Source organism: Gigantopelta aegis, chromosome 4 (assembly GCF_016097555.1).
Source record: "Gigantopelta aegis isolate Gae_Host chromosome 4, Gae_host_genome, whole genome shotgun sequence".
NCBI lineage: Eukaryota > Metazoa > Mollusca > Gastropoda > Neomphalida > Peltospiridae > Gigantopelta > Gigantopelta aegis.
Window position 1 is genome coordinate 73330900 of NC_054702.1, and position 19954 is coordinate 73350853.

Below are 19954 nucleotides of genomic sequence, written 5' to 3' on the forward strand. Positions count from 1 at the left end.
GTTCTCGAGCCGAAATCGTTTTATTGTTCAAGGTCACCTCAAATCAATAGGGGTCATGACTAACTTGCATACCAACCTTGGGCATGCTAGGTCATGGCGTTCTCGAGTTATAGAGCGTTTTTGAAGGCTTTGAGTTCTTGGATGTTATACCCCTAATCAAACAGCTTCTTTATCCGGGGCCTATAGTAGGACTGCCATTATCCCAGGACTGGCTTGACAGAATGAAGCATGTCGCTTTTAACAGAAACAGATCAGATGAGCACTGAAAACGTTTTGAAATGAGTTAGTAGATATATTCGTCATAAAGAAAATGTAACCAAAACGACATACCAATTTCATTTCCTTGGAGTAACTAGGAGAAATAATTGACCACAAGACCACGATGCTCATGTTAACACCAGCGATCAAACCAATCTCTATAAACAAATGGGTGTCTTTAGATACCTGCGTGAATAAAATACATTGTAGAGGTATTTGGAACTGAAATTATGTTGCGAATATACAATGTATGCCATCAAAGTTCAACTATTAATGAATGCCATAAATATTATCATATGGATTAGTAAGGGTGGTAATGGTGTGTGTGTGTGTGTGTGTGTGTGTGTGTGTGTGTGTGTAATTATGTGGCTGTGGCATAATACATGCTTTTGCATTTGACCACTTTGCATACACACACATATATATATTTTTTTTTCATTATTCCACTGACCCTTTCCTTTCTCTCCCTTGAATTCCGTCTCATATCTTCCCGATCTGGCAACTCCTCCTATCATTCAACTTCTTTCGCTGTCTGCCTCCACATCCCAGTCCTTGTATCTCCAACCGCGACAGGTGCTTGTCTCGTGTGTCTATCCGTGCCACAGACCTGTCATTCCAAATTAGCTTTTAGCTGTGGGCTTAGTCTGACCACTTCGGGTAGTGTTCAGTAGTTACTTCTAGTAGTGTTAAGTGACACGTATAACCACCTACTATACACCCCTACTACCGGCGGTCGTTAGTTAGTGCCGTGGGTCAGACCAGTTTCATTAGCGGAAGATGACGAGGATGCCAGGTGGGTGCAGGGAAATACACAGCGAGTGCACCCATGGAGGAAGTCGAGACAGGTAGGTGATGGTGTGGACGGTCCAGAAGACCGAGTTCGGAGGAAATTGACAGAAAGTTTCGAATCAGTTTGAAATCGTGGAAGAAATTGGAATGTTTTTATATTGAGATGATGTGAATGATAGGCAGAGGGTGATCGATGAGAAAGATAAATGAAAATGGAAGCCAGTTTTCACGTTAGCTTGATTGATTGACTTTATATTATTGTGGTATTGCTGAAATCACCAAAAACTTAATAATACCATAAAGGTATAAAACATGAATAAAAGCAATATTTTATATAATGGTATGTCTCAGTAATGAAAATCTTCCCGACATTAGAGTTTTATTTATTAAATTAAGGGACAATCATGAATTATATAGAAGTACAGGGACCATTAATATTGAGTGATATTGGGTGAAAATCATATTTTCTATGTAGAAGTAATCTTTTGACTATGACAACTACAGTAAAATTATAGAAACAATATCTACATTTTTATTACTGGAACATTTTTAGATGAAGAAAGTTCATACTTCAGTTACTTGTCTTGTACATTATTACAGCTTAATAGTGAGGTCAATGTGACATTATCGTTTTTTGGTTTGATGATTATCAATACATCTAATTGTATTATGATACCCGATAACATTATGAAGTGAAATGACAATGAAAAACTGACTGTTTTCGCATTGCCTTTAACTTCATTTCATGTTGTTGTTTTTTTGTCTTATTTGGATGATCAAATTGTGAGGTACCTTTTCACTTTATTAGTTTTAAAGGGACATTCCTGAGTTTTCTGCATTGTAAGATGTTTTCGACTAATAAAATATTTCTACGATTAAACTTATATATTAATTTGTTTTTGTTGTTGTTTAGAATATCAGTGTCGGTATATTCAATGTGTTTCTGGTCGTCTTAATATTTGTAAGAAGCCGAAACTGGATTTTGTGTTCGTACGTACAATTTTTTTTTTTTTTAGGAAATGAGATGAAATTTAACCTAGTACAAATATTAGAACAATCAGAAACACGTTTAATATACAGCCACTAATACTTTATCTTTAAAATCGCAGCAAACTCAGGAATGTCCCTTTAAATAGTTATTAATGTAACTGTCATAAAATAAAGACAAACTTATTTTTCAATAAAGTTCATGGCCAAGTACATTTTGTACAAAAGTCACTTTTCTTTTCTAAAATATTGTCCATCATAATTTATTAGTCCTTCATAATATTACTACCCACGACTTATTTAACTAACACAAGTGCTTTATTTAGGGCCTTTGGCTTATATTTGAAGGTAGAGGGGCTGGGGGGGGGGGGGGGGGGGGGGGGGGGGGGGGGGGTGCTATGTCAGTGCGATTTGAAAAAAGGGGGACCTGCTGTCAGTTTAAAAGCTTGAAGGAGGAAAAAGTAAGGGCCCTGTCTTGTTACAAGGGGTTCTGGGGGCATGCTTCCCTGAGAAAAAATAATGAATTCCATGTTCAAATACGCATTTCCAACATTCTAAGCAGAGTATAAGGCAGAGTGGGTGGGATGGCACCCGTTTGACCCCACCGCCATTCTGCAGCCACAGAATATTTGATTCTAGTTTACTTTGTAAATGAGTCAAAATAAGTGCTTATTCTGCACTTCTGTGGTCTCCATGACGCTATGAATACTGGCTTAACTGATGGGTAAATTGAGACCGGTATTCTAGAAACTAATGCAGCAGACCAGGTCATGAGAGATAAGGCATATGCATGTTCTACCAAGATACACAATATCATACTAAAACATTAATTATGGCAAGTATTGCTTCCACAACTTGAGAAAATACCTAGAAGAAGACAATACTGCTCATATTCACTTCGATGAATTGGTAAACATTCTTTCAAGCAAAGCATTCAACAATCATAGGGTTGTTTTTGTCATTCAGCTCGAAAGTCCAACTGCACAGTTTTAGTGGCAGTATATTGAAATGGTGTGCATTTCCTTGCAGTACATTAGGGCTCAGCATGAATTATTATTCATTTATTCATTTAAATAGTCATTCCATATACACTATGCGCCATCCGTCTATGAAAAAATGCAAAACCTTACTTCAGAAATCATGTAAGTGTTTCAGAATGGAAATTTTCTGATCAAATGAATCAGCTAAAACTTCAACCTAGTGGATCTCAAACATAGCCAGGAAAGGTTAAATGGTATTTGGTAAAAAAAGTTGGTGTAATTTTAGGAATATCGAGAACACCTTCAGTATTGAGAAAATGGGCTGAGTCTTATAATCGAGCTGGCCAAATAGCATATTTGAAATCAGCACCCCTGAATTATGTTTAAAACTTTAATTTATTTTAACACAAAATGCCAAACAGATTAATATTTTTAGAGATTTGAAACATATGGTGAAATAAATAGACCATTTCATATTGTTTTTTGTTTTTTTTCCGAATACGATATAGCAACTCTTGATGTATAAAAAACATATTTTGCCTCATTGCTTCGTAATTTGTAAAAATATAGTTTTCACACACCACTCGTTGATATAAAATTTGTATTAGAAAAAATCAGAAAAACTCCCCATGAAATAGCGTCTATACAGTACCTGTTTATTTAATTTACGCATCTTGATCAATAGGATATATAAACGCCATGTCTTTGCGAACAATGCACCAAACAACAGAGAAAATGCTATGATGAAAAAATATAATCTGACCTAGAAAACAAAAAAATGAAGAAACTACTAGCACCTTGAATGAAAGTAACAAGTATAGTATATAATCCAAATAATAAGGAGCGTCACTGAACAAAAGCAGAGATAAATAGATAAATATACAGACAAGATAGGATAGGATGAATACATACATGTATACTACATACATTTAAATGTATCATTGCAGTGTACAGCTCTTCAGTGTAAACATGCTGTAAGTCATGGCTGCATAGCTTTAAGACTATATCACAACAACTTTTGGAATCCTTCTTGTGTACAGGTACTGAATACGCTAATGGAAGGTTAATAATCTTCATCTGGGTTATGGACTCTACTACACATATTTAAAACTTGATATTATTTTGATCTCATTACTGGTGAGTAAAAATTAAGTAATATTATGATTCATTTTCTCAGAAAAAAGACCTTTCTTTACTTGTGTGGGTGAAGTACTTTCAATTACGCACTCGGTTTAATATAATAATATGCCTTCAGAAATGTTTCAATAACAATTTACGAAGAAAGTACATTTGAATAAATATGTTACATATATTCATTATCTGACACGCTACCCCAACCCCAACAAAACAAAACATAAACTACACAAATCAAGTACAACATTTCATTTTGACTGATGATACCTGGCACAAGATTGGCATTTCCCTCGTTTCAATTCCTTGTATAAATACAAACACGTACGATATTATACACCCCAGCAAGATGGCACTGTTAATATTAGGTGACGACATTTTAATGATTCTGAAAGACAAGAATAAAAATAAATAAAAATATAACACTAAGAAATTGATCAACACCATCGATTTTGTATGTGAAGTTGTGCATAGAAACCTTGCAAACAGAACCGATGCCTAGAAACATGATGGGCTTCAAATAAAAAATAGTCATATGATGATCAATGTGTCAAAGAATTGGGTAAATAAATGCATAAATGTTTAATGACACCCCAGCATTAAAAATACGTCGGCTATTGCCCGTCAAACTAAGTTGACAAACAACATCTATAATTAAAAAATGGTGTAAATAGCTGGGCAGAAAAAAAAAAGAAAAAAAAAAGGTTTTTTTTTTTTTTTTAAATCACAGATGGTTATGATTAAAATTTGTAATAACATTCAGTATCTTCAGTATCTTTTAAGAATTTCAACAAAAGTTCAAGAGGGAATCCAAATTATTCCATCACATTTCTTCTACAAAATACATCTTTCCTCGTCTGCTTAAGATGATTGCACTCCATCCAAACTGTGACACACCATCAGAGTTCATTGGCAGTGCTCACACTGAGATAGAGGATCTTTCTTCAAACTAATAAATGAATTAGTTATGTATGACTGACACCAGCACGACACAAGACTATTTTGTCCTCTCTTCACTGCCACTCTGGCTGGCTTGACAGAATTAATCTTGTTCGCAACTGCACCATTCCAATCATTTGCCAAGTTTATAAAAAAAAAAAAAAAAAAAAAAAAAAAAAAAAAAAAAGATTAAGGCCATATTTAAAATCAGTGTAACGCACACACACAGCAGAATCTTCCTTTTCATTGCCACTAATACTAACATAGCTGGGGATCAAACAAAATACAATTTCTTTATTGGCAATGGATAAAATGAAACACTTTCATATCAGAATGAGGTGTGTGTCAGAATGACTAAATTCATAAATGTGTTTCTCCATGTGCCAAGGAACCATAGTTTGACACAAAATAGCCGATGTATTTTTCGTGCTGGGATGTCGTTAAATATTCATTCATTCATTCCATGTGCCAAGAAAGTTTGCAAATAAATTTGATTGGAATTTGTCAAGTAGTTTGAGAAGATTTAAAAAAAAATACAAATTGGCTTAATTTACCTCTTTTGGGCCCTGGGGTAGTGGAGGGGATTCAGGATAACTAATGAATTTTTTTTTTTTTTTTTAATCCAGTTGCCAAGGAAGCTTCAAGCAAAATTTGTTTGGATTTGTTAACGTAGTTCTGGAGAAAAAGTTGACAAAATTAATTTAAGTCAAAATGACTTCCGGTATGCGCTCTGATGAGTGAACACGTGTTTCAGATCGACTCTCTCGAATGGCTTCTTAATGTCTACAACTTTGTGTTTTCTACAACGGTTAGCCAAGAACTGATGATGTGTAAGTGAAAATATATGTTATATAGTATTTAATCAAAACGAGAACTGTGCTGCTGATTGAATGTTATCAGTTTTATGTGTTGCTGAAATTTCGACATTGAGAATGTGCTGCACATGAAAACATAACCGTGACGACCGACCAGGTAATTGATACCTCGGACCCAAACGTCTCAATTCTTGAAACTTTTAAACAGCAATATCTAGGTAAAGATATGTGCGAATGTTTTGTATTGCTTCAGTTAAACGTCCGGAAGGAAATAGATATTATAAAAACGGACTTAGTTTCGTTAAAGAAAAGGTGGCCTGTCTAGAAAGTTATGTAGAACACACGAACGAAACGCTTCGTGACATCCACGACCGAGTTGTTCCTAATTTAGATGAGAAAATTGATAGAGAAAGGCAAGAGAGACAAAAGCTAGAAATGTGGGATAGAAAGTGGAATGTTGTTGATCGTGGGGTCGAAACTACCAGAGAAACAGAAAAGAAGGTGCGTGATTTCTTTATAAACACCGTGAACATGAATCGAGAAACCGCTATGAATTTTCCCGCTACAAGCTATGCATCGGTTACCAGGGGGGACAGAAGGAAAGAGAAACATCATTGTACGCTTCAGTAGCCTCCTAGACAGAGATGATACCATCGGCGCGGTGGGAAAACCCAAGACAGGGTCGGGATACAGTGTGGTACCAGATTTAACGCCAGAAGCAGGCAAATTAAGATGGGTGCTGCTACAGATACTTCGAAACAAGCCAGAACAGGAACGGAGGAAAACCATGTTAAAGGGACATTCCTGAGTTTGCTCCATTGCAAGATGTTTCCAACTAATAAAATATTTCTACGATTAAACTTGCATATTAAATATATTTTCTTATTTAGAATATCAGTGTCTGTATATCCAATGCGTTTCTGGTCATCTTAATATTTCTAAGAAGCCCAAACTGGTTTTGTCTTCAACTAATTTCGTTCGTACGAAAAAAACTATATTTTAGGAAATAAAACAAAATTTAACCTAGTACAAATATTAGAACGATCAGAAACTCGTTTAATATACAGCCACTAATATTTTATGCAGAAAAATATATTTGATATGTAATTACAATCGTTAAAAAGTCTATTAGTCGATAACATCTTTAAAATTGCAGTAAACTCATGAATGTCCCTTTAAATTATTTCAAGGACTTTCCATTTGTTGCGATAAAAAAGTTCACAAAATGAAAAATAACTATATAAACAGTTCTGACATAAACAACTATATAAACAGTGAATGTCTATTGCATTATAGAAGTGTTTTCTAAAATGGAGAACAGTAAATGGAAACGCTCACATGAAACATGTTCTCTTTGAACTGTAGGTACCTATAAAATGATTTAGGTGTTGTTTAAAATGTAACATTTTGAATGTATTATACTAGCAAGTATGTACTATATTTGGGTTTCAAACTGATGGACTATATATGGATGTATGGATAAAAATAAGCCTCCAGCTATTAACTTTAATGAACTTTAAACTTTCTACACGTATTACTTAATTGGGTATTTGGGTTATACTGTCCATCCCTCTCCTTCCCCTAGAAACCTATTCTTATTTCAAAAACATTTGAAACCAAAGAAAGTGGGGTGGTTCAATTTAAAGAGAATATTAGCGACCATAAAGCTACGTACGTTATATTAAATAATATTTTATGCAATAATAAAGCATTCGAAAAAATGTTTGGTTGTACGATAAAGGTGATTTTGTAAAACTCAATACTTTAATACTGAAAGAACCATGGCAAGAACTAATAAATTCCGCACAAAACGTTGATATCGCTTGCGAACATTTTGAATCTATAATTAAACAGCATATTGACAACTGTATACCTAATCAGATAGTTACTATTCGACCGAATGACAAACCATGGTTTAACAGTAAACTCAGAAAAGAACTACGAATCAGAGATAGATTACGGAACAAGGCATTGCGGTCGAAAAGACCCACCGATGAAAGGAAATATAAAAACCAAAGAAACAAAGAAACAAAGTAAATAATATGAAACAAATAGCTAAAGAGGAATTTGCAAATACGTTAGACAGTAAATTGATAGAATTGTGTTCAGAAAGTAAAAATACATGTTGGCAATATTTAAAATATATTTTAAATAAACACAACAGTCAGACGGTAATTCCCCCATTAAAAGACCCAACAACACATTTATCGGTTGCATTCAGTGATTTTTAAAAAGCGGAAACATTAAACAAATATTTTCTTTCTATTGCTTCAGTAGATGATACAAATAAAGAACTCCCTCCTTGTCAACCACGGTGTAAAGATAGATTTGAGTCATTAGTAATAAATGTAGAAGAAATATCGGATATCATACATATACTAGCACCAAATAAGGCAATGGGTCTAGGTGAGATTAGTCACAAACTACTTAAACGTATCATCCATTCAATCAAAGTTCCTCTTCAGTTGCTTTTTAACAAATCTTTACGTACATCTAAATTCCCTAACAGATGGAAGATAGCTCATGTTAAACCTCTCTTCAAAAAAGGTGACAAATGTTATTCTACTAACTATAGACCGATATCATTACTAAGTTGCATTGGAAAAATATTTGAAAGAATTGTATTCAAAAATGTATATTATTATTTTATATCCATTGACCTTCTATATAAATATCAGTGCGCATATCGCCCTAATCACAGTGCTGTTCATCAATTATTAGAATTATACTCCCAAATTTGTGAATCTTTGGACAAAAGGGAACACTTTTGTGCTCTGTTTGGTGATATGTCAAAGGCATTTGATAGAGTATGGCACAGAGGATTAATCCATAAACTTGAAAACTGTGGCATAACAGGAAATGCACTAAATTGGATTAAAGATTATATATCAAACAGAAAGCAACGAGTCATCGTAAATGGTACTCAGGCATTTTAATGTCCGGAGTACCTCAAGGCTCAGTATTAGGACGTTTATTATTTTTAATTTATATTAATGATATTGCAGATAACCTAAACTGTGTAACGAGACTATTTGCTGACGATACCAACATAACATCTTCATCTAATGATATCTCTTCCATTGAAAACAACCTTAACTCAAACTTATTAAAGCTTCACAAATGGTCCCAGAAATGGCTTATATCTTTCAATCCAGATAAAACTAGCGTTGTACTTTTTACAAAAGCAATCATACAGCCAAAACCTAACCTTGTATTTGGTACCAAAACATTAAACACAACTGAAACTCATAAACATTTAGGTTTAACCTTTTCAGCAAATGCCAAGTGGACAACACATATTAATAATATTTGTAAATCGGCCTCGGTAATGATTTCTGTACTCAGGAAATACAAATATTTATTAAATCGACAAACATTATTGAAAATATATATAACTTTTATACGCCCGATATTAGAATATGCATCGGAAGTATGGGATGGGTGTTCTTTAGTAGAGGAAGACAATATTGAAAAAGTACAATTAGAAGCCGCCAGATTAATCACGGGTTTGCCCAAATTTGCATGTAGAAAGTCTTTGTATTACGAAACTGGATTAGCAACACTTACTTACAGGCGTAAATTCAAAAAGCTGTGCGCAATGTTTAAAATAATGAAAGGTATGGCTCCTGATTTTATGATACCACAAACAGCCGGACAAAGATTCCCTTACATGCTAAGAAATCGGAATGTTATTTCTTTACCCCCTGCTAGAACTAATTTACTTCAATCTTCATTTATCCATTCAACAATAAAACTTTGGAACAACCTACGGGCTGAAATTCGAAATTGTCAAAACATATCTTCATTTAAGCAATAACACCCGATGTCCCATGCGTTGCGCCACACTATTCATTTAGTAATATCAGAAACTGAGAAACTGTATTACATACCAAGTTAAGCCACAGGTGTAGTGATTTAAAAGCAGACTTATATCGAGTTGGTCTTAGCACCGATTCCTCGTGCAGTTGTGGGTATAATTTTGAAAACAATTATCTTTTTTTCTGTGAATGTATTTTATATGAAAGTCAAAGACGCACTCTCTGGAATTCATTGTAAAGATTCCAGCCAATAGATTTACAACTAGTTTTAAATGGTAAAAATGCTCTAAGTGAAGAAGACAATAAAGAAATATTTTTTTCATGTACCGAAGTATATAAATGAAACAAAACGTTTCCATTAAGTAGTAAATAAAGTATGGATCTTTAAAATTATTATTATTTATTTATTTTATTGCTATTATTATTATTTGTGTAGCCATTATGTAATCATTGCGATGCCTTGTTTGTGTTTTGTGTTTTTTGTTTTATCAAACCTGCTGTCTAATTATCGAACACACAGAAAAACTTTATTGCGTCTGGTTTTTTTTTCTGTTTCCTTTATTCTTTCTTTTCTCAATAATATTTATTTCTGTTCATATTTAAATTACAAAAATACTGTCGTAATATGTATGTATTTTGGAGAAGGCCTCGTAAGTTGTGTAACTTGTGCTTAATCCATTTGTTCTTTAAAAAGCAATAAAATATGTTTCAATCAATCAACCAACCAACCAAGATTATCCTCCCTGGGGAAAATCGAGGTATTCTGACCTGGTTTATCGTAGATTTCTACCGGATTACAGGGTGTAACTTTGCATAAAGATAGTGCAATTGTTGTGTACACATCTCAAGAGTGTGCACGCTCTTGTCGCAATATGTAGCTTACATGAAAATACTATTTGGCAAAAACAGCTGGAAGGCTTCTATGCAATCTAATTAAAAATAGCTCCACTATTACATGTGGATCTAACAGCAGCCCGTTGGAGCTCATGTCCAGTTGACACTTTCATTCGACCAATCAAAACCTTGCTTGCAAAATCATGCCAGTGATTTGATAAGAATTTGAAAACATTCGGGATTATGCCGGAAACTAATTACAATATAAAATGTTATATAAAATTCGTTTCAAAAAGAAATAAAAAACCGTAATGATATAGCCATAAAATCTGTTTATACTAGTATACAATCTAGAGTTTATTACTGCACTTTTTTCACTGTTTTTTCCAATGTTGAAATAGACCAACAAGTTCGCCTTTTGCATAAATAGTCTCGCCCGATATTTTTAGAATTAGTATGCTCCCGAATAACGCTATAAAAGGCGAAGCGTAATTGGTCGATATTAACATTGTTATTTATATATGAAATGTCACCTGGACATGGGAGTCCACGCAATGCTGTTAGACCCAGTAGAGTTAGTTTTAATCAGATTGGCTTCTATGCACTTTTCAGTTTGACACACTTTCATTCACCAATGCAAGGACATTCACAGCTGAGATTTCAGTGTCGGTTAAACTGACAAGTAATGTGTGGTTATAGTTTGAATATTTTGTAGATTTGATTGGGTGTATGGGTTTCTGTTATTGGTATTACAAGACTTATTATTTATAATTACTATTGAGTATTAATTTATTTTTATTCAGTAGTACTATTTATTCGTTATTTTCCGTTAAATATGTGTATTAGTATTATTAGTAATTTCTGCCTTTTTTTTTTTTTTTTTTTTTTTTTTTTTTTATTAATTTTTTTTTATTTGTTTGTTTGTTTGTTTGTTTGTTTGTTGTTGTTTTTTTGTATAAACACAGCTACTAATAAATTACGAGCTGATTGGGAAGTGCATGAATTTGCGAAACGGGTGGGTAGGTGTTTCTTGGATGGAGGGTAATTGTAGTAAAAAAATTAGATCTTCATTCATATACAAGACTGTACACTGTAAAGCCTGAACATCATGACATATATTCGTTAATTAGTTATAATTGTTTCATCAACAATGGCTGGGGATACAATTTCGATTAGAAGCTTAAATTGCTGGGGGTTGTCATCCGACACGCTTAAAAGAAAGGACATATTAGCTCGATGTAGAAATAATTATGATATCACTTTTATTATTGACAGTCATTGTAAACAGGAATTGGAATCATATTGGGAAACTGAATGGGGTTATAAAGGTTGTTTTAGCTCTCACACCAGTAACAACAAGGGAATCATTATAGGGTGTATACTACCAAATCAAATCCCATAGACGACAATAGTAACATATGTGGCTAAAACTCCTACCTGCAACGTATCAACCGACATAAACGCCACGGATATCAATACTACCACCCCTCACACTTAAAGTGAATCAGAAAAAAATTGGAGGTCAAGCTGCTCGTTTCTGAGATAACGGGTAGCGTCTATGACTACCCTAGTTCCGCACAAAATTCGAGTACTTTTTTATACAGGTACCCCATACATGTTTCAAGCACAAGGCTACTTGACACATTGGTACTAGATGAAATAAAATTGCATCTTTTTTTAACCCAGATAAAACTATTATTTTTTACAACCAACACACTCACATTTATAACCAATCACAGGACTTGTGGTGTTCACTTCTCTATCAAAAGTTTGGTGCACCTCGAACTTTGACCCAGCCGGAAGTTATTTGGTCTAGTACTACCTATACTGTTTCGTAATACATTTGTATATCAAATTCATCAGGAAATAAATGACCTAAATGGAATCAGTTTATTACTGGACATCACTACACAAGGAATTAGAAGTACACTGGTGGCAATTTACGGACCTAACAACGATAACCCACAATATTAAAAAAAAAAAATCAAGATAAAATAGAACTAATTGGCAATATATCGATAATTATAGGGGGTGACTTTAACGTAACTATGGACTACGATCTTGATACACTTAATTACGTGAATAAAAATAACTTGAAATCACATGAACAAATTAATCTGATGATCATTAATTTAGATTTAATAGATGTTTGGAGATCACTTCATCCAAGTACTAAAATGTTTACTTGGAGGGGCGAAATAAAAACAAGGAAGATTGGATTACATTCTAGTTTCTTCGGATTTACAACCATTCTTAGTAGATACTGATATTGATGTACGTTATAAATCAGATCATTCACCAATTAAAATCGGTTTTAAATTCGTTAAACATGGACGGGGTAGAGGGACATGGAAATTCAATAACAGCTTATTGCAGGATAATGATTATATAGACTTGGTATACTCTAAGGCAGTATCAGGTAGATGATCATCTGTCGGATGTGACGAGGAACCAACATTTTCAATATATGACCAGTTACTTTTGGAAATGATAAACTGATGATCAGGGGTAAAACCATTGCGTATGGATCATTCAAGTAACAGGACAAAATAAAAAAGAAGTAGATTTAGAAACATAATTGAAACGTCTATATGAGACTGAAAGTGCTGGTGAAAATATTCTAATAGAAGTTCAAGAAACGGAAAGACGGCTAACAGAACTAAGAGAAACTAAAGTGAAGGGAATGATTATTCGAGCAAAAGCAAAGTGGAAAATTGAAAGAGATACAAGTACAAAACATTTTGTAATTTTGAAGAATTTTTTTTTTTTTGAAAAGATAATTCCTAAAATTATACTTGAGGATGAAACTGAGTTAACGAATCAGAGTGAGATTATTAACGCACAGAAACATATAATGAATCACTTTATAAATCTAAAACCAAAACACTATTCAAAATAACGAACATAAGTTTTTTTAACCATAATAATCCGTTTTTTAAAGGTTTGGATGAGGAAAAAAGCAATATCTTAGAAGGAGATAGAGTATAGTGAATCACTTGAGAACACAAAAATTATAAATCTCCTGACCTTGATGATTTTACTGTAGAGTTTTATAAAAATGTTTTGGCGAGATCTTCATGAATTTTACCTAATACGCTCAATAAATTATGGATATAAACAGGCTTATCGGCAACACAGAAAGAGGGTATAATAACTTGTCTTCCAAAGGAAGGAAAATCAAAGTAGTATCTTAAAAACTGGCGCCCGATATCTATTTTAAATGTTGACTATAAAATCACATGTTCAGCCATTTCTAACAGAATTAAAACTGTATTAAACAATATTATCGCCGAAACACAATCAGTTGTTTATGAAAAATCGATATATAGGTTAATTTTCGACTTATTTCACAAAACTAACTTGGAAGAAATTTTATAGACATATGTCAGTCTTTAAACATTTACTAAATGATTGGTCGTTTAGAAACCAATCGATAATTGGCAAAGTAACGGTAGTTAAATCTCTAGCACTACCTATTTTGATTCAGATTTTAACTGTCCTCCCAGATCCACCAATTTATTATTTAAAAGAAATCCAGTCCGCTATATTTAATTTTATATGGAATGGGAAAATTGACAAGATAAAGAGGAAGTTACTAGTAAATGAATATAAAAAAGGTGGTTTAAAGATATTTTTTTGTTCTGCATTAAAAATATCATGGTTAAAAAAGCTAATTAATGTCATTAATCATTCTGCGTGGAAATGTCTTCCTATAGATTTGGAGAATCTGGGAGGAGATAAAATGTTGTTATTGCATAAAGAAGGATATCTCAAAATAAAGTCAAAATTTTACAATTTCTGGCAAGATGTGCTTTCAAGCTGGGCTCAGCTATGAATGAATGCATGTTTAACGACACCCTTGCACGAAAAATACATCGGCTATTGGGTGTCAAACTATGGTAATGCAAATAAATAAAGTGATGATCAACATCAATATAAAAATTCAAGACTTAAACAAAAACAGTGCAAAGAACTGTGCAAAAACACAAATATCACAGAATTTTACGGATACTGAATTTTACTCAAAACTTCAGCTCCAACAAATTAACACCACAACCCCACAAGATATTTTATCACAGCCTCTTTGGTTTAATCCAGATATAAAGATAGGTAATGGATTGGTATTTTATAAAAGTTGGTGTGAGCATGAAGTATTTTTCATAAATGATTTAGTTGATACTGAGGGAGACTTCATTTCACATGACATGTTTTTCAGACAATATAAACTAAATGTAAATTATTTACTGTATTATGGACTATTGGATGTAATATTGAAAACATACGATAAAGTAACAAAGATATTTTATACATTGGCCATTGAGAAAGCGCTATTAGATGCAAAATCAATTATTTCACAGCAAACATGGGGCAAAAAGTTACAAATAGAAATTACAGATAAAGACTGGGAAAATATTTATAATATTCCTTTTAAAATAAAAGATGATTCAAAATTACAATCCCTCCAGTTCAAAATAAATCATAGAATATAATATACAAACAGCAAATTGATGGAGACACAAAAGAGACATTAATTCATTTATTTGCTGAATGTCAGTGTGTTCGAACTGTTTGGTTTGGAATTTTTGAGGCACTGAAAACAAAATATAATATGACTATACCTTATAGAACCGATACTCTTTTGTTTGACATTTTTATTAATTTTTCCAAAATCTGACATTATTAACTTGTGTTTATTGTTAATAAAACAATATATACATATATGCAGAATGAAAACAGTGTTACCAAATCTGAAAACATGTTTAAAACATATTAAGTTTTATAAACAAATAGAATTATATTCATTATATTTATACCCTCTAGCGAAGGTTTCTAGAATAAGAAAAAAGATGGGGAAAATGTGGAGCAGGCTTTATTTTAATAAATATATCAAGCAATATCTGTAAGTTTGTATAATAATCATGGATATATATTTTGTTTTAATGTAACAATCATAGTTTTGTGTAGATGTACTGTATGTATTTAAATATGTGAATGCAAGATCGAATAAAAATGAAAATGAAAAAAAAATATCAATTTATCTATACAACTATAGTAAACTTCACCTTCACCCCAGCAACAAACGAGGGTGTGGGGGAGGGGGGGGGGGGGGCGCTGGCGGATGTCGGGGATCATTAATGACATTACAAAAATCACATAAACCATCAGTTGACCTTTACAATTATGGCATTTCTGGCAGTAGAGAAGATTTAAAAAAATTGGCTAGTTTTCGCATTATGGACCACACATGTTTAAGTTATCATTTCAAACTACCCTCGTTTAATTTAATAACTTATAAATATTTTTTGTTATTATTTAGAGAGTTGAAACAATGGTAGCTGCTTGGTAAATAGCTTTATATTTGGTATAAAATTACGCAAAAATAATTCCTCTAAAACATCCTTTCAATGACGTATTGGTATATCCTACCTGTAAGTCAATAGGAATCGAAAACTGACCACACACAAACCAGTTTGTTACTAGGCAGACATCTTAGCTAATTGATATACGGCCTTTGATTGGTCACTGACAAAGGTATATTCACCATCATATTAAAACGCTTTCTAAATTAAACACATATATTACTGTTATGATTTTCATTTTATAAGTCACTGTCACTCATGCCAGTTTGCTAAGTAACTAGTATGTCTTTACTATTGTGTTGACTTTACTGAAACTTGAATGTGGTTGTTGTGGTATTAAAGCACGTGGCAAGGGCGGGACGTAGCCATGCGCGGTTGGTCTAGGATCGATTCCCGTCGGTGGACACATCGGGCTATTTCTCGTTATAACTAGTGCTCCACAACTGTTGTAACAAAGGCCGTGGTATGTACTATCCTGTCTGTGGGATGGTGCATATAATAGCCCATGAAGTGGCGACAGTGGGTTTCCTCTCTCAATATCTGTGTGGTCCTTAACCATATGTCTGACGCCATATAACCGTAAATAAAATGTGTTCAGTGCGTTGTTAAGTAAAACATTTCTTTCTTTAAAGCATGTGGCTCGTGACTCTAAATAGTTCCCGTGTGAAGATATTTACAGTAGTTGTTTTGAGCCATATGGTTAATATAGAAAAATGCTTGCTTCTTCGGACTGTGCATAAGCTCACCTATTATTTCTAAATTTAATGTTGAAGGTCAGAAAACTCAGTGCCAAAAGTATCCCAAGTGCAGCAATCACACACATGGTGGCATACAGTGGCTTTAATAATGAAACTGGATCCATGACCATTTCCAAAGAATCCTTTGGAGGCTCTCCTAAAAAGAAAAGAGTGGTGGCAAAGAAAGTACAAAGAAAATAGTGCAACATTAACATATGAACAACTAATTTTGACACATACAAACATGTACAAATGACATACAACACAAGCACATATTACCAACGTGACCACTTTTTGTCATGCAACAGTAGACAAAGACACCATAGGACGTCATAGTCGGTGGACCAAAAGGAGGAACTTGGTCTTCAAGCTAGAAACGTCAGGAAATGTCTTAAAGAGACATTCCTGAGTTTGCTGCAATGTTTAAGATGTTATCGACTGACGGCGACTTTTTGACGACTGTAATTACATATCAAATATATTTTTCTGCATAAAATATTAGTGACTGTATATTAAACGTGTTTCTGATCGTTCTAATCGTACTAGGTTAAATTTCATTTTATTTCCTAAAAACTATTTTTTCGTACGTACGAAATTATTTTAAGACAAACTCCAGTTTGGTCTTCTTACAAATATTAAGACGACCAAAAACACATTGAATATACAAACACTGATATTCTAAACAAGAAAATATATTTAATATGTATGTTTAATCGTAGAAATATTTTATTAGTCAAAAACATCTTACAATGCAGCAAACTCGGGAATGTCCGTTTAAGGTAAGGTCAAGGAATTTGGGAGATCCATCTAGAATAAATGTTATGTCTTTGGCATCTTGTGATTCTAAGACTTCCTATGCTATATTTAAACCATTTAATTTGTCTGAGTTTGTAATTCATATTGCAAGTATTTCTGCACATACAATGAAACTATATAGCGAGAAGGGATCACCTTCTCTGCACGCAAATTCTAATTTGAACCTTTCAGATAAAACATCAATTTTGAAGTAGTCTGGTATTGAATTATTGTATACAATATTTATCAAACCTTCACTCTAGGTATTTTAAAATTAAACAAATGTAAAACTGTTTCAATAAATTCCAAATGTAATATAATAATAATAATAATAATAATAATAATAATAATGCATGCATACACAATTGTTACGAGTCTCCACTGGGTTGTTATGCCACGAACTGAACAGTTCAGGCCCTTTTAAGGGCCCGACGGGCAACCTAGGGAGACATACCAACACCGGCCAGGTCTTAATCGCTGAGCTACTCTCGGCCTACTAATATCCAAACCTATTCGTAGCTCCCAACCCTTTCTATTAGATCGACCGTTCCAAACTGCACCTAATTGCGACTTAATCCTACGGGACATTCCAAATTCCATAGTACCATAACAAAAACGATTCAAGAAAAGAAGAAGTTGTATGAGAGGAAAGAGCAAGAGAGATTGTTGAGAGCTTACCATTTATCCAAAAGACAGGTGTAGAGTCGCTCCAGATAAACTCATTACGTTGATCATAATGGGCGACTTCCACTAATTTCCCCTCTGAAAATGACGACTCGCTTGATAATGAATAGTTTCAAAAATTATTCGTAAACATTCCAATAATTATAAATAAAATAAAAGTCAATAACGTTATATCTATCACACACATACACACACACACACACACACACACACACACACACACACACACACACACACACACACACACATTGAATTGTCAATTTCATTCAGAATTTATTTGAAGAATTGGTAAAACCAAAATGCAATTTCAGTTATTTCTTCAGTGGAGTAGATCTTGATACCATGATATACATGTATATGCTTATGTATAATTGTCGGTTTTATGAATACATATTACGATATATGGTTAAATTCAAACAGATTAATGAACTGCAGTGGTACCAGGAATTTATCCAGGATATTTCGCCAGGGTCACAAGTCTGACAGGATTTGGAAAATTAGCTCGAGTAAATTATATTTGAGAGATGTTTTCAGGCCACTGAATCCTACACTACACTACTGTTAAATTAAGTTATTAGAACAGGCATCATAAAATGTATATACTGGGAATTGTTAGAAAACAAATTTGGAATTTTCGGTGCCACTTTCTTTTGGGAAGGGTCTATTTTCGGGCCGACAGAACGCCTGGATAATCACTGGACCTCCATTTTTTGTTAACTTCCAGCATGACATGGATTTTTGCTGGACTTTTCTTCCTCTGACGTAAAACCGCATTTGGAGCCAAAATGCCATAACCCTTATTTCGGTGTCAAATATACTAACCTTTTTTGTGCAATCCATGCTTTAAAAAAACCCCAAAATATTAAGACAAAAAAGAGCTGCATGCCCGCATCAATTCTGGAACTTTGTGTTTGGCCGTTAGTCCAGGAACATTGGGTCAAATTAGTGTTTAACCCGGAAATAAATACTACAGAGCTGAATTTTTCAGGATAGTTGCAGAATATCATTAGTAATAACATATCAAAAGTCGTCAAGTTTCTGACGTGTACTAACTTTACTACAGACGTAAATGTATAATTATCGTCCCGACATTAAAACAAAACTGTTATTGGAAGGATGTTCGTTTTTGCTGTTTGTTCTGTTGAATTATGAGGATAGTTTAAATTACTTAATATACATTTATCAATTTTATCATTTAACAATATTTTTACGGACTTATATGTGCAAACATTCTTTAATGGTTTCAAATGAAGAAATGTAGGCAACATTTGACTAAACCTCACAATTTTCTTCATAAATCAAAACGTTTGTTTCGTCTAGTGCTGAAACGATTTACTCACATATTCGGTGCACCGAATACAGGCTATCCACGATACGTATTCGTTATTCGGTACTCAATGTACCAAATATTTTCGTGAGTTTTATTATTTTTTTTGTATCTTTATTATAATTATTATTATTAATTATTTAAATTTAGAAAGACCAAAGTTTGCAAGGTGTATGTACACACATAAATATTTTAAGCAGTCTACTATCCACTACCCAACGTACTCGCGATGGCCAAATTACGTCAGTCATGCGATGTTTTTGATAACGAAAACTGATACATCCTCTGTATAATGTAGTTAATTATTATTAACTACGTAAGAAATAAAGTGACACGCGATAGTATACACAGCAGATAATAACAATATGTTAAACAGTTCGTCATTGCTGTGTCATAAACGCCGCCAATATGGGTTTTTGAAAACACTATTTGTGAAGACCAAATCCCCTCTCTAAAAAACACCAACCCCCTTCCCAAACAAACAACAGCAACACCTCTGA

The 19954-nt window shown here is 33.5% G+C and overlaps 1 protein-coding gene across 1 annotated transcript in view; it reads right to left on the reverse strand.

The window, feature by feature from the left end:
- The window catches only part of LOC121371068 (gamma-aminobutyric acid type B receptor subunit 1-like), a 94300-nt gene that overhangs the window by 18443 nt on the left and 55903 nt on the right, over positions 1-19954 (reverse strand). Inside the window, exons 8-12 of the mRNA XM_041496698.1 lie at positions 18122-18205; positions 16658-16805; positions 4416-4533; positions 3667-3777; positions 331-444 (exon numbers count right to left, since the gene is read on the reverse strand). Coding sequence (XP_041352632.1) covers positions 331-444; positions 3667-3777; positions 4416-4533; positions 16658-16805; positions 18122-18205 — 575 coding nt within the window. The remainder of the gene's footprint in view (positions 1-330; positions 445-3666; positions 3778-4415; positions 4534-16657; positions 16806-18121; positions 18206-19954) is intronic.